Source organism: Mus pahari, chromosome 15, assembly GCF_900095145.1.
Source record: "Mus pahari chromosome 15, PAHARI_EIJ_v1.1, whole genome shotgun sequence".
Classification (NCBI taxonomy): domain Eukaryota; kingdom Metazoa; phylum Chordata; class Mammalia; order Rodentia; family Muridae; genus Mus; species Mus pahari.
In genome coordinates, this window is record NC_034604.1 from 71,212,199 (window position 1) to 71,224,873 (window position 12,675).

The following is a 12,675-nucleotide window of genomic DNA, read 5'->3' on the forward strand; positions in this document are numbered from 1 at the left end:
ATATCTACATGTTTCCGAGGAAGCTTGGCTCATTCTTAGGTGGTATGATGGAATATAGACTCTTTGAAATAAACTTGCCCTGCAAGACTCATTGTCCATCCTGGAAGCCCTGCCCTCTGTATAGTATCCCCATGGCTCCCCCAGCAGCCCTGACTGGCCTGACCCACCTGGCTCTGCTCATGTCTACAAGAACCTTCTATCCTGTCCTGTGCCTTAAGGCAGGAAGATCCCCTCCCACAGAATAGCAGGGTTGGGTGTTGTGTATTGTGGTTTTTTTTTTGTTTGTTTTATTTTGTTCTGAAATTAAAAGTATGCAAAATAAAGAAGATGCAGTTTTATATAAAAAAAAAAGAAATAAAAAAAAAGTCAAAGGATAATCTAGTATAGTTTGGTTATGTTCTGCAGTTGTTCAGAAGGTAAGTACTCAACGTTCTGGAGACTAGGTAAGGAGGGTATCCCAGAGGAGAAAGATTTGGAGGAACGGTGGGATTAGAGAGATATGAGGTACTAGGAACTGCAGATGCAAAATGGGGACAAGTGTGATGCTTAGCAAGGGGGTGGCATTAAATAAGGCTTTAGAGGTCAAGTTGAGGGGTTGGGTTTTTGCTTGATGTTTCTTTGTTTGATTCTTAATCATAGTATTTTTGGGGATGAGGTAGGTCTGGTGTGTGTTTCCTCTGGTGGAAACAGTATTCTATGAAGTGACTCTTTGACCAGCTTGGTAAGTTTGCTAATACATTATGGTTGAGGGGGACATCTGGGACTAGGACTGGGACTTGAGCTCATCTCTATAAGCCATAGATTTCTACATGGAAGAGTGGTGGTATTAGGCTGAGCATGCTTGTGTGAGTTTATGGAGTGAGGAAAGCACTGGGCTCAATGACCTCAAGGTCAGTTTCAGTAAACATTGCTAAAGCAGTGTCTTAGGGTTTCTACTGCTGTGATGAAACACCACAACGAAAGAGCAACTTGGGTAGGAAAGGGTTTATTCATCTTACACTTCCACATCACAGTTTATCATGAAAGGAAGTCAGGATGGGAACCCAAACAGGACAGGAACCTGGAGGCAGGAGTTGATGCAGAGGCCATGGAGGAGTGCTGCTTACTGGCTTGCTCCACATGGCTTGCTCAGCCTGCTTCATTATAGAACCCCAAACCCACTAGCCCAGAGATGACAACACACACAATCAACAGGGCCTTCCCCCCATCAGTCACTAATTAAGAAAAGACAGACCCGTACGGACCCGCCTACAATTTGATCTTGTGGAGGCATTTTCTCCATGAGGGTCCCTCCTCTCAGACTTTAGCTTGTGTCAAATTGACTAGCCAGCATAAGCGGTAAGGCAGGAGTTCTATGCCAGCAGTCCTTGCGGTGGCAGCACCCTTGCAGTGTCAGGTACATGGGAGAGAAGACTGCAACCTGTTTGCTGAAGCAGGTACCAAATCCTGATAGGAGTATATTATCAACTAGCTCACCAGACCTGCACACTCAAGAATACAACTTCTAGGTTTTCCTGCTCGCTAAGGTTGGAGTGGTCACAGCCTCTCTGAGACAAGCTGACTGATGCGTTTGCCTCAGTGGACTATGGAATGTTAGCTGGTCCCGGAGGAACCATGACGTGATTATGGCTCAGCACACTCTGGGTACTGCTGTTATGGGCTCCACCATAAGTCTAGGGACACACTGTACAGCTGCAATGACAATGTCAGCACGACTTTGAGCATAAGGGAACTTCATGGGGAGACCAAGCCTGTGTCCTGTCACGCATGCATAGTAACTTAGGTGGGTACCTTGTGTCTGCCCCTCCTTGTCCCTCAATTAAAAAAACATGGCTGTTTTATCCATTGGCTGCTTCTGGGTATGATGTTAAGAGTCACAAATTTCTTGGCACGATGGTCAAAAATTGTTCTTGAGAAACCCATTGTAAAGAAATACATTTTATAGTATGATCTAGTTTTCCTACCACAAATATAACAACATTTTCAAAAAATATTTACCTCCACGCTGCATAAGTTACTCTCATCAGTTGTATTTTATTGACTGGTTTGATTAAAAAAATGTTACTGGAGATCATAATCTGGAACTCCCAGATTGAAAAAGCATAGGATCTGGGACAATCTAGTATTTATTTTCCAAATTTCTTGAACCATAAGTTCCTAAAAGTATCTGCCCAAAACGTAACAGATGAGCACATATGACTCATAATCACAGTGTTATAGATAAAAATTTCAAGGCATCTTCTGGCAAGAGCGAAGGAGTCTAAAGAGAGGCAGAGAGATGGTCACAGTGACTGTCACGAGAGGCTATAGTGCTGTTGAGACAGACTCAGGCACAGTGGGGTTTTCCTCTGTGAAGAGTATTCATTTCTTGGTCTGCATGCGCCTTGTTAAACTGAACACACCAATGATTCCCATTGTCTGTAAACCTTACTTGGCAGAAAAGAAACCATAAGCATTCAAATAGTAGATATAAATGTCATAAAAATATGCTTATACATTAAATACTCAATAAAAATCAGCCCTTGCAAACGTTTTCTTTTATCAGATCCAATGAGTGAAGATATTTAGAGGTGAGAGGGGTGGGAGGGAAACGGAACTGTTCTTCTTCAAGTCACACCCAGGTAGCTCTGAATATCAGGAAAGTTTAGGGAATGCTGGAAGAACATACGCCAGAGCCTAGAGAGAGTCAGCTTCTACAAAATTCTGTTTATCAATGTTAACTTGATTTCCCACCAGTCATTCCTGCTGTGCTTCCTTCTTATTGCTTGCTTTCCCCAATTCTTGTTGCCTCTCCCACATCATCCTGCCTTTCCCCTCCAGCCCACTGTACAACATGTGCACCTCTCTAGGCTTCCCAGGGCTCAGACATGTCCGGCTGTCAGTCTTCATTGCTATCTTTTTATGGTTTATTAACCTTGCCTCCTAAAAGCAGTTTGTAACTTCCTTCAGAAGGAGTATTTTCAGAAGGCTCCATAGCTAAACACAACATGATGCTGTTGTCATGAGCTAGGGAAGGTTAATTCTGTACCAATCTTTATTGACCTTCTCAACATTGACACTAGAGCAGCTGCCCAGGCTGTCTGTCTGTCTGTCTATCTACATATCTATTTATGTGTCTATGTATGTATGTATGTATGAATGTATGTATGTATGTATGTATGTATGTATGTATGTATGTATCTATCTATCATCTATTATTTATCTATCATATATGTATGTATGTATCTATGTATGTATGTATGTATTTTCAACATTATTCAAACTAGCTGTCCTGAGAAGAAGGAACCATACTTGAGAAAATGCCTCATGAGATGGGGCTGTCGGCAGGCCCATAGGGCTTAGCTCACCGAAGGCATACACCAACCCTGACCATGTGGTCCTGGATGATGTAAGAAATCAGGCTGAACAAACCATGAGAGCAAGCCAGGCAGCAGTTTTCCTCCGTGGCTTCTGCTTCAGCACTTGCCTCCAGGTTCCTGCCCTGACTTCTCTGGTTGATAGACTGTAAGTAACCCTGCACCTCCCTATGTTGCTTTTGGTCATGCTGTTTAACCACAGTGATAGACAGAGCATTTAGGTGGCTGCTAGGATAAGGTTGGCCGAGCACTAAATGAAACACCTCACCTGTCTGCCACATCATATGAGAGGCCTGCAGAGAGCACTTACCTGTCCTGGCTTAAGGCAAGGGCAGCCAAGGTTGAAACCACTGTCCCCAGTGTCCCAGCAATCGTCCACCAGGGATTCTGGATTAGGAGCCCTATGAAGATGATGAGCCCACTAATGGGGTTGTTGACAAACATCACCTGTGCTGCTCCCCGAAGGACCCAGTCTAGGAACTGTAGGACCAGGGGCTTATCTGTAAGACATAGAGAGAGCCATCAGCACGGTACAGCTTGTGTATTAGACTGCTAGTTGGCATAGTAACTGAGGTGCACAGGGATGCACCAGCCAGGGTATTTCTCTTTATTCAGTCTGGCCTGGGATGGGAGTGTGAAAGGGCTGGGAGTGGGTGTTGGCACCCAGCCCAAGGCTCTGAGTGGTCTAGCAATTGGTCTACAGTGGGTGGTAGTTTTTGCCATACAGACTGAGGGACCATGCTGAGACTAATTTCAAGCAGTTCCAGCCATTGGCTTGGTTGGCAAGGAGCATTCCATGGGAAATTTATTGGTCCAAGGGAAGAGGCGGGGAGGGAGGTAAACTCTAGCTTTGTGTAGTGCCATGTGACTCGGTTGAGGGCTGGTATCTGAGCAGCAAAGAAAGTAGCTTCGAGAAAGGATGTTGGAAAAGAAATTGTTAGAGCCCAGCTGTGAAAATCATTATTGAATTGGGGCCCAGAAGAAGCCAGGTGTAGGAGAGAGGGCATGCGTTCTGCCTCCTATGGTTTGGTTTCCAGGACAACCATGCTAGTGGAGGCGGGGACAAGTAGGGACTGATGGGGAGAGTGTGGTGTTTGCTAAAGCATTCAAGTTCAGAAAGAGGTTGAAAGGAAAGAACCCTGGAGCTTGGAGAGGGTGATGCTGATCTTTTCTTGGCCCATAATAGGCATAATAAATGGCCGCGGGACAAATGCAGGAACAGCCATGCGTCTTATTTGGGAAATGGCTGGTATGTTACTAATTTGTTTGCCGTCTATCGATTCCACACAGGGATGAATGATTGGCAAAGGACGAGAAATTAATGAAATGTATTAATTATAAAAGGCAATGACAGGCTAATTGGGTACATGACCACCTGGGGTGAGCTCAGCTTCCCTTCACCGTGTCAATCCTCGCCACAAGGCGGAGAGGGAGCAGCCCCATTGTCCAGGCTGGAGGAAAGGTGGCTTCTGGCCTGTCCCTTGCTCCTCTCTGGACACTCACCTTTCAGCCAGTTCTTGCATTCCTTCATGTCACCAGTGAGATAGCTCACGGCTTGGAAGAGACTGAAGCCTCCCCGGCCTGCAGAAGCCCGGCGGGGCCCCTCGCTTTCTCTCCGTTTATTCTTCTCGTTGGGTTTTTCAATCTTCACTATGTGGCTGTCTTCATCCGATGAGCGGAGATCCTTCATGGAAAAGACAGAAGAAAAGACCAAATATTATATCTTTTCACTTATTGTTCTTTCTTTGAGACAGGGTTTCCTTTGTAGCCCAGGCTGTTCTTGAACTCTTTATGGTGCAGGTAAGCTGCCTTGTGCTTGCCATCCGCCCTACTCTGTCTTCCAACCGCTGGGATTATGAGTACTTATCAAACTTGGCTTCAAATGATATGTCTTTTTGATAGGGACATTTGGGAACAGAGGGCATTGGTTAGGGTTTTTGACAGAGATATGGGATCATGAGATCAAAGATGAGACTGCAGTTTGTACCCCACTGTAAACCTGTCCTTCCCAGGACCACTAAAGGTTCTACCCAATAGGTTTTCTTAATGATTTGTGACATGGATTCCTTTTGGCAGTGACTATAGATTTCTTTCCATAATAAATATTTGGAAATATATAAGACAAAGTAAGTAAATAACAAAGAAAATCATATTGAAATGCAGTGATTATAGTATTGAAAAAACAACTGTAGTCCCTAGGTAAGCATGCATTGAATGGCAATAAGATATAAATAAGTGGTGGGCGGTTATGTGGGACCTCCTCATTCCAACCCAGGACAGTTCTGTAAGGCTATCTCAAATTCCTAGCCCACCACAAGATCAACCATGGCTTCCGGGGGCTGTTGAATAGCTCTCTCTCTTATTTTGCTGAGTCCTGATGCCCCTCCTCATCTTTGAGCTGTGCTCCCAGCCAAGCTCAGACCAGACAAACTCTTACTTCCAAATCATCATGAAATTCCAAGCCCTGGGCGATCTGGTTCATGACAGCTTGGATGGAAATCTCAGTTACTACTAACATATCTGACTCGCTAAATGCATTATTTATAATTGAAGTAAATGCAAGAATCCACTGGAGGCTAGCAGATAGAATGATGGATTATTTCCCTCATTCCACTTCATCTGCTCCTCAGTTTCATATTCTTGGTAAAGACTTCTTTCTCTACAGCTGTGCTTTTCAGTATGGTAGCTCATAAGATAGGCAGCTCTGAACATTTGAAAAGTGGCTGTTTTTAAAATAAACTAGAAAAAGATGGAAAATTCCCAAACTTGATAAAGGACATCTACTAAAGACCTATGTTTACCACCTGTAACAGTGGAAGATTAGAAAGCTCCCTCTCTATGATCAAACACAAAACACAGATGTCTGCTCCTGCCGTGGCTACTCAACATTGTGTTCTAGCTCAGGCAAATAGGCAAGGCAAGGAAACAAAAGTAATAAAATGTAAAGAAAGTGGTTAAACACAGATCACATCTCTGTTTGCAGATGACATGCCCTTTTGTATAGAAAATTCTTAAGGCATCTGCAAAGTTTTTTACTAGAGCTATAAATAAGTTTAGAAAAGTTATAGAAGATCAAATCAAATTTATTTTTATGCCCTGGCATTTAAAAAACTTAAATTAAAATCAAGAAAACAATTTTTATTCATGATAGCCACAAAAAGTAGAACGTATTTGTGGATAAATTTGACAAAAGATGTGTAAATGTTGCTCACTGAAAACAACAAAACATCACTGAGATAGAAATAAAGGCCAAAATAAATGGAACGATATCCCAGGTTCATGGGTTGGAAAACTTAGTCTTATTACAATGACAATATTTCCCAAATTTATCTACAGAGCTAATTTGTCAAAGCCCAAGTCATCTTTTCTTTTCTTTTTTTTTTCTGTAGAAATGGAAAATTTGATCCTCAAATACATATAAAGATGTCTCAGCACTCAAAAGGTCTTTCACCACCTTGGCCTCTGCCTCCCCACTTAGGAAGCATCCTAGTGGGGTCAGAGCTCACCTTTTCTTCTGGCATTTCCAGCAGGGGAAGGGCTGGGTGTGTATCCTGGGAGCTTGAAGGCCAGGTAGGGCTGCTTAGCTCTGACTCATACAATTTATATCTGCTGGAAAGAGGTTCTGGCAAGAGAGGGCTGCTGTTGCTGTCAGACATCTCCTTCAGGGCGTGGTCACTCATCTGTCATGTGACTAGTAAGAGAGAATGGGAAAGATGAATTAGGGTGTGCATGAGGGACTTGGTTAAGGTTAGACACATGAGGAGGCATGGCACCTGACCTGGAGGGGCAAGTAGGGGCATAAATGGTTTCATGTCACCCAGGCTGGCCTTGAATTTGGCCAAGCATGGCCTTGGACTTCCAATCTTCCTATTTCTATGCTTTGGGTTCTAAGGTGACAGGGGCATGATCCAGTGTTTTGAGGATGCTGGTGAAACACTCTACCAGATGAGCTATATCCCCAGACCCAGGTGGACCTTCATGTGTCTACAGGCCGTGCTACCAGAGGATGTTGAGGCTAATCCTCCATCTTCAACAGTGTTACCTTTAAAGTATCCCATTCTTCCGTGCCAAGAGTAAAGTCCTTTTATGGTGTAAAAATTCTCCTGACCCCCTAGGCAATCTCTTTTCTTTTTAATCATTTATATATTTTTCCCTAGTATTCATGTTGTCCATTGTGCTATCTCAATGTGGTAGTCAGTTGGAAACTTATTTTTACCTTGGTAAACGCAAACAGAGTCCAGCACCGGTTGGGGGGGTCTAAAAGAAACTCATTTTTTTGTGTTGCTAGGTTGCTAGGGAAGTCATGTTGTTTCACTTGGTGTCTAATTCCCACTCTTTCTCCTGTATCCCCTGGGACTGTCCTTGTCTCTTTCCTCTTGTCCTTCTTCAGTGACACAGAGGTACAAAGCCCTGGCATGGGCTACTGGAAGCTGTGTACAACCAGGATGAGGGTCCTTCCCCTTCCATGTGGGCCTCCTTTCTCTGTCACAGTTAAGGTCAGGGCTTGTGCTGTCTATCGCCTGCTCCAGGAGCGTGCTTGGCTCCCAGTTTCTTGTCTCATTTCGATGTCTCTGGTAACATTATGCCCCTCTCTCCCATCCAATTATTCTAGCAATTCGTGTTTGGCACCCTCTGCCTTATGTACATCTTCATTGACCTTCCTGTCTTCTGAGAGTGGCTTTGAACCCACACACAGGCACCTCCCAGTATGGTTTAGCCTTTCCCACATCGCTCTGTGTTGCCCCATCTGAGTGATAGGAAGCCTACCTTAAAGACATAAAGTGCAGATCCCTAACGCGCGTGCTAGCTGCCATTCCATATGCTTACTATTGCAGGTGCTACTCAGGGACTGCACAGGCTTCTATTGGAGGGGATGATGACCTGCCTGTGTCTGCATCAGTACCACTTCCCTGGTTATTTCCTTTCCTGAACCCACTGAGAGGAATTCTCACCCTCTACTGCTTCCAGACCACCTCTCCTGGTGGCTACTTGCATGCACAGTAGCCATCTTTCCTGTGGCTCACGTGAGCATCTCCTTTTCTCTAGCTGCTTACTGCTCTTACAGACTTCCTGGTCCTTGCCTTACTAAAGCTGTGAGGTGGTCCAAGCAGCCATTTTCCTCCTGACACAAATTCAATGCCCATTGTTCACTCTCTGGCTTCCTATCTCCGGAGTTGCTTTTTCATTCCATCTTTTCAGTCACCAGTTGCCACAGTCAAGGCATAGATATGAAATCATTCCTGTATGCACTCTCAAAAGTCAGATCTCTCTTCCGGTGCCTACCTCTTATTCTTTCATCTCAGTTGCCCAAGGGTTCCTCATGACTCAGTTCTTTGACTCCCTGGAGACCTCTGACCCACTGTCTCTACAGCCAGCTGTCATTACTTTCCTTTGTGACCAAGTTAGATATCATGGCTTGTCATTTACCTCTTTGGTCCCCTTCTTCCTCCCTCCCTATTTTATGCTTGTATAGTGAAACCCCGGCATTTGCAAATCCTGGTCCCCTTCAAAGGTGCCTTCATCAAAAGAGTTCTCCTGTTAGCCCATCCCACAGAAAAACCTATGGTCAGACTTATTGCTCCCTTCTCTGTTACCCTGCAAACATAGTAATTCTGTCCCTAGAAGTGTTCTCATGTTCACGGTCACTATCAGCTGTCATCATCTTCTGCCTCTTCTCTGGTCATTACCACCTGGACATGCCTGCTTGTCTCTTGATCCTCCAAGTCTTTCTCTGTAGGGCAGCTTCGATAGAATGTCCCAATCCACCGAAGACACTCCTATACGTAAAGCCTGTGATGAAGCCAGGCATGGTGATGTATGTACCCTTGCAAGCCCAGCACATGGGAGGCTGAGGCAGGAGGAGCCTTGTGGCTTTGAGCTTGGGTCAGATTACCAGGACCAGGCCAGCCAGAGACTGTCTAAATATAACAAAACCTAACCAACCAATCTTATTAACCTCCTCCCTCAAAAAAGTCTCATATAACTTCAGATCAAGACTGAGGTCTTTAACACACAAGCAAGGCTCTGTGTCGTGGACTGCCACATGATTTAGCTTGGTTCAAGCTTCTCCAGCCCATGGCTCTGGGATCTAAACAGAACTCCTGTTGTTTAGTGGATGGTGACAGTGCCTTCTAACCACAGTGACATTGTAGAGGCAGGCCTGTAGTTTTGGAAGGTATGCCTGTCCTTTACTCTTTAGTTGGTGGGGCTTGTTTCAAGCTTGTCAGAGAAGCCTTCTCAGACCCACTTTGGAGTGGAAACAGCCACCTCTCATGACAAGGGGGTTCTGCCTTCTGAAAAGACACAACTGGAGGGTGGCCACTCTATTCAGCTTTTGGGAGACTCCTGAGACCCACAAAGATTTGTAAAGTTTTACGTAAAAATAAATGCCAGCGGGGCCCAGTATTTTTCCTTATAGCTGATATGGGGACGTTGTATTAATCTCCCAGAGCTCAAGATTCTTAAGGACAGTGATTGGTTCTCCTTATTTCAGTGTCTCTGGCTCCTGGCACAGCACAAAGTAAGTATTCAATAATTAATGATAAGTGAAAAGAGGAAAGGAACAAAGAAGGGCTGGAGGGAAGGAAAGAAGAAGGGGAAGAAGAGAGAGGGATTTTAAGCAAAACTCCACATGACAGCAAAAGTAAGTCCATTTCCCCAGAAAGTTTTGTGAATCCTGGTGGATCTTGGGAGTCTCTGAAAGACTTAAGAAGAGGGTGGCTACCTGCCCCCCTCCCCCCAGCTCTGCATTTGCATCAGGTAGAGGCCTGGCCATGACTAGTACCTGTTCATGCTCTCAAGATCAGCTCATTAAACTAGAGCTGAGTTTTATGTGGTTCTACAAACATAACATTCAGCCTGCGTGGACAGTATTGTCCGCCTGGAGCAGGGTTCTCTCCCTGATCTGACTCTACAGGTGGGTTTCCACCAAGAAGAGGACACACTGCTGTGGAGAGAGACGCACGCTGGTTTAGGAAGAAAGCAGAAGTTGAGAAAGCACAAGGACAAAGATATCTGTCCCCAAGTGTTCTTTCCCCCTCTAGTGGCTCAAGGTGATACAGCATCCTTGGGCCCTTAGTAATACTAAGTAAAAATCTTAACGGAAACAATAGCAAGGCAGACAGATGCCCAGACATAAGAGCCATCCCTGCATATGGACAGACACATACGAAATCTACTAATGCCCTTGCTGAGAATAATAATAGTAAGGTCTTTTTAAAACCTTACATTTTATTGGCTTTAAGACACTATCAACTATAAGATATGTATTGATTATTTTTCATACCACCAAAAAAAAAAAAGAAAGAAAATTCTGCCAATAAAAAATGATGATATGCATCTTGATTGATGCTTACGTAAGAGAAGTACTCTCCAAAAGGCACTTTCTTCTCTGCCCAAGTCTCTGCTGTGCGCAGACGATGCTCTCCCAGAAAGTCAAGCCACAGAGCAGCAGACGACAGTATGTTTGCACGCGACTACAGTGTGATCTGTACTTGCCAGAGAACCCTCCCCTTTAACCGTGGTATCTACACAAAGCAGAGGCTCACAGCACTGATGTTTGCAGCGAGGTCAAGAGTAGATCAGGCTCCCAACTTGAGCTCCCCTGTCCCCCTCTCATTGCTTCGCTGGAACGGAGCTGAAGTCTGCAGAGCTGGTTCTGAGCCCCGGGCTTTGTTCCAGGCCCTCAACCCAGCTCTCAATTTCATAAGTGCACATGGCCTCTGCAGGAACTACATGCTTGCATCCCCCCCTAGGGAACACGGCATTCCTCTGCCATGGGAATGTTTTATCTTGTTAAAACGTGGGGAATTTTGGCTTGAGGGTAGGGGTGTGATGTGTGGCAGACAATGGGCTTGTAAAGAGAAGGTTCCGATGCTTGGGCCATGCCCTAGCCACTTACACTGTGCGGGCCTCCGCATTGCCTCTTTAAAGGGCAACCTAGGATTCCTAGGACAACAAAAGTGCTGACTTAGTTCCTGGCACACAGTAGGCAGTCTGTGTTTTTAATTTTCCTTCAAGCACTCTCAAGTTGAATCATTTTCCTCTCTTCTTCCATTCTTTCTCCCCTCCCTCTTTTCTTTTACGCTTTTTAACATACAAAATAATTAGGTTCATTATGACAGTTTCATACTTGTGTATCATGATATTTTGCTTGTATTTTCCACACTCCAATCTTCTCCTCTACCCCAGCTCCCCTCTAAATACTCCACCTTCTGCCTTCCTGTTTTACACACACACACACACACACACATACACACACACACACACACACACGTTCCACATGAAGGAAAATGTAATATTTTGTCTTTTTTCCTCTCCCCTGGTAGTTCCCCTTCCTACTTTCACGGATATACTTAAATCTAGATTCTACATCTGAGAGAAAACACGTGATATTTGTGTTTCCGAGTCTCAGTGAGTCTTTCAAAAGTTTCCGTAAGGAGTCGCTGCTTGGTAGAGCTGACTGTGGATCTCTGCCCCTGACTGAGGGCTTCAGAGCCTGTTCCCGGCCCTGCTTTCAGCCAGTCCATTAAACTGGCTTCCAAGAACACATAATGATCTGTCTGGCGTGTTCTCTCTCTCCTTGGCTGGTCCATACCTTCTCTTCTCCCTCAGAAGTACCGACAGAGAGGCTATTTGGATCAGGCCCATGTAGCTCTATAATGCCAGGCTTCCCAAACAGACTGGCTTCTCCGTTCTCTTGCAAGAGCCCTTTTTATTGGGTACCTACTGTGATTCAGAGCCTTGAGGTGCAAGGTCTCAGGCCTGTCTAAGAAGAGCTGAGTGTGAATGGTGGGGAAGGGGCACTGTGTATTAGGCACCGGGGGGGAGGGTATGAGGGTACAAGGCAAAACTCAGCTTGCCCTTCCCCAGCTAAAGGCGCAGTGGTCCAGTATTCACATCAGGTCTTGGATTCATGGGTAAATAAGAGATTCACACTCCAGATCAAATCATACTCCGGAAAAAAAAAATCTCTCAATTGTGCCAGGAAATTCCCTGGTGGCACATGGGGAGGGTGTCCCAATCAAAGATGAAGAGAGACCCTGGTTCTTTTTCCAGCATTTAGAGAGCGTGACCCCTTCTCTATCGCTCTGAGTGTGAAGTCTTATCTTGCCTTTTTTCTTTAAAAGATGGCTCATTCCGCACAGAACTACAAACACACCCCCCATGGCCAAAGGGGACAGACTGGTTTCCATCCAGTCTATTCCTGCTGACCTGGGTGGGACTGGGCTTGGCCTTGGAGGGTCAGTGCTCTCTCCCCATCATGGTCTCTTAGGTTTAAGTATAATTGTGGGCTGAGTCTCAGATGCTCCATTTACAC

General features: G+C 45.0%; 1 protein-coding gene across 2 annotated transcripts in view; it reads right to left on the minus strand.

The window, feature by feature from the left end:
* Window positions 1–12,675, minus strand: part of Slc14a2 (solute carrier family 14 member 2) — a 438,498-nt gene that overhangs the window by 54,768 nt on the left and 371,055 nt on the right. Inside the window, exons 4-6 of one of the 2 annotated variants that reach the window (XM_021214198.1) lie at window positions 6,863–7,047; window positions 4,860–5,040; window positions 3,667–3,856 (exon numbers count right to left, since the gene is read on the minus strand). In XM_021214198.1, coding sequence (XP_021069857.1) covers window positions 3,667–3,856; window positions 4,860–5,040; window positions 6,863–7,036 — 545 coding nt within the window. In that variant the 5' untranslated portion in view covers window positions 7,037–7,047. Of the gene's footprint in view, window positions 1–3,666; window positions 3,857–4,217; window positions 4,406–4,859; window positions 5,041–6,862; window positions 7,048–12,675 lie in introns of those variants that run through there. The other variant, XM_021214199.1, reaches the window with a different exon arrangement.